General features: G+C 46.1%; 1 protein-coding gene across 4 annotated transcripts in view; it reads right to left on the reverse strand.

The window, feature by feature from the left end:
* Positions 1-1,194, reverse strand: part of R3HDM2 (R3H domain containing 2) — a 31,634-nt gene that overhangs the window by 17,297 nt on the left and 13,143 nt on the right. For all 4 annotated transcript variants that reach the window (XM_015615683.2, XM_015615682.3, XM_015615681.3 and 1 more), the window contains exons 6-8: positions 1,017-1,095; positions 313-372; positions 13-153 (exon numbers count right to left, since the gene is read on the reverse strand). In XM_015615683.2, coding sequence (XP_015471169.1) covers positions 13-153; positions 313-372; positions 1,017-1,095 — 280 coding nt within the window. The remainder of the gene's footprint in view (positions 1-12; positions 154-312; positions 373-1,016; positions 1,096-1,194) is intronic.

Raw genomic sequence — 1,194 nt, forward strand, 5'->3', positions numbered from 1 at the left:
AAGGGAACTCACATTCGTGTGTTACTGGTCTTGTTGATGATCACAGCCTTCCCGGTCTGGTCCACGTTGTGATCCATCCCGAAATAGGCCGCGACCCGGTGGAGCAGCATCCGGTGGTACGAGGTCATCTGGGGGAACTTCTTGAACTGATTGCTGGCAAGAGGGACACAGGGTTGGAGCTCCAAGCAGTCACATCAGGATGTACAAGAGAACAGCCTCCTCTTCAGCGTGTCCCTTCTCCCCTGGGCTCCCAAATTCCTAAACTCTCCACACAAATCTCTTTTGCTCGACACAAACTCGATGATCACTTACTTGTTATCACTAATGAACTCCAGAATCTCCTGTTCCAACTTGAGCAGCATCATTCTATCCCTGTCAGGAAAAAAGAAAGAAAAAGGTCACTTTAGGGACAGTGGAACAGCCTTTCCTGCTCCCAGCCCCTCTCCTGCAGCAGAAAAAGCCACAGGAGCAGGTGACACCTGATTTCAGGTGTTAACAGAATGGGCTAAAAGCTCCCTGCTTTTCAAATATACTAAACTGAACACCAGATTTTTTCCACTTTAAGGTTGTTTTGCTAACAGTGCTTGGCTTTGGAAAGCCTGAATCCCTGCTCTGCTGGAAGCTCCACTGCTGGAGACTCCAATTTTGCTATTCCTTTGCCAGCCAGTCCCTCAATCCCACTGATTATTCCTGCAGCAGCTCCTTCACAGGCTGACACTTGACAACCATTTATAGAAAAGGGTTTAAAGCAATCAGAATTATTTCTTTGCATTCAAACAGATTATTTGTCCTTCTCTCTCTCCATCACAGACAATTCCAAGTTTGGAATGAAACAGGATATGAAATTACACTTGTGCTTTTAGTTTCTACATTGTCCCAGCACTGCTAACTCTTGGAATTCCAAAGAGGAAAATCCAAAAACACTTGCAGGTCCTGTAACCCCCCAGGATACAGGAATACCCACAGACAGGGACACACAGACCCCTCAGGGAGTTGTTTTACTGACCAGGACCTACCGTGGGTTTTTTTTCAGTGTATTTACTAAAAATTCATGCAAATCTATTCCAGTGGAGTCTGTATATTCCTGGCTGGAATCTGAAAAAAATAACAATGGCAGCAGAACAAATTAACAAACCACTGAGACAGCACAGGGGGAAAGGAGGAGGAGGAGGAGGAGGAGGAGGAGGAGGAGGA

Source organism: Parus major, unplaced genomic scaffold, assembly GCF_001522545.3.
Source record: "Parus major isolate Abel unplaced genomic scaffold, Parus_major1.1 Scaffold220, whole genome shotgun sequence".
NCBI lineage: Eukaryota > Metazoa > Chordata > Aves > Passeriformes > Paridae > Parus > Parus major.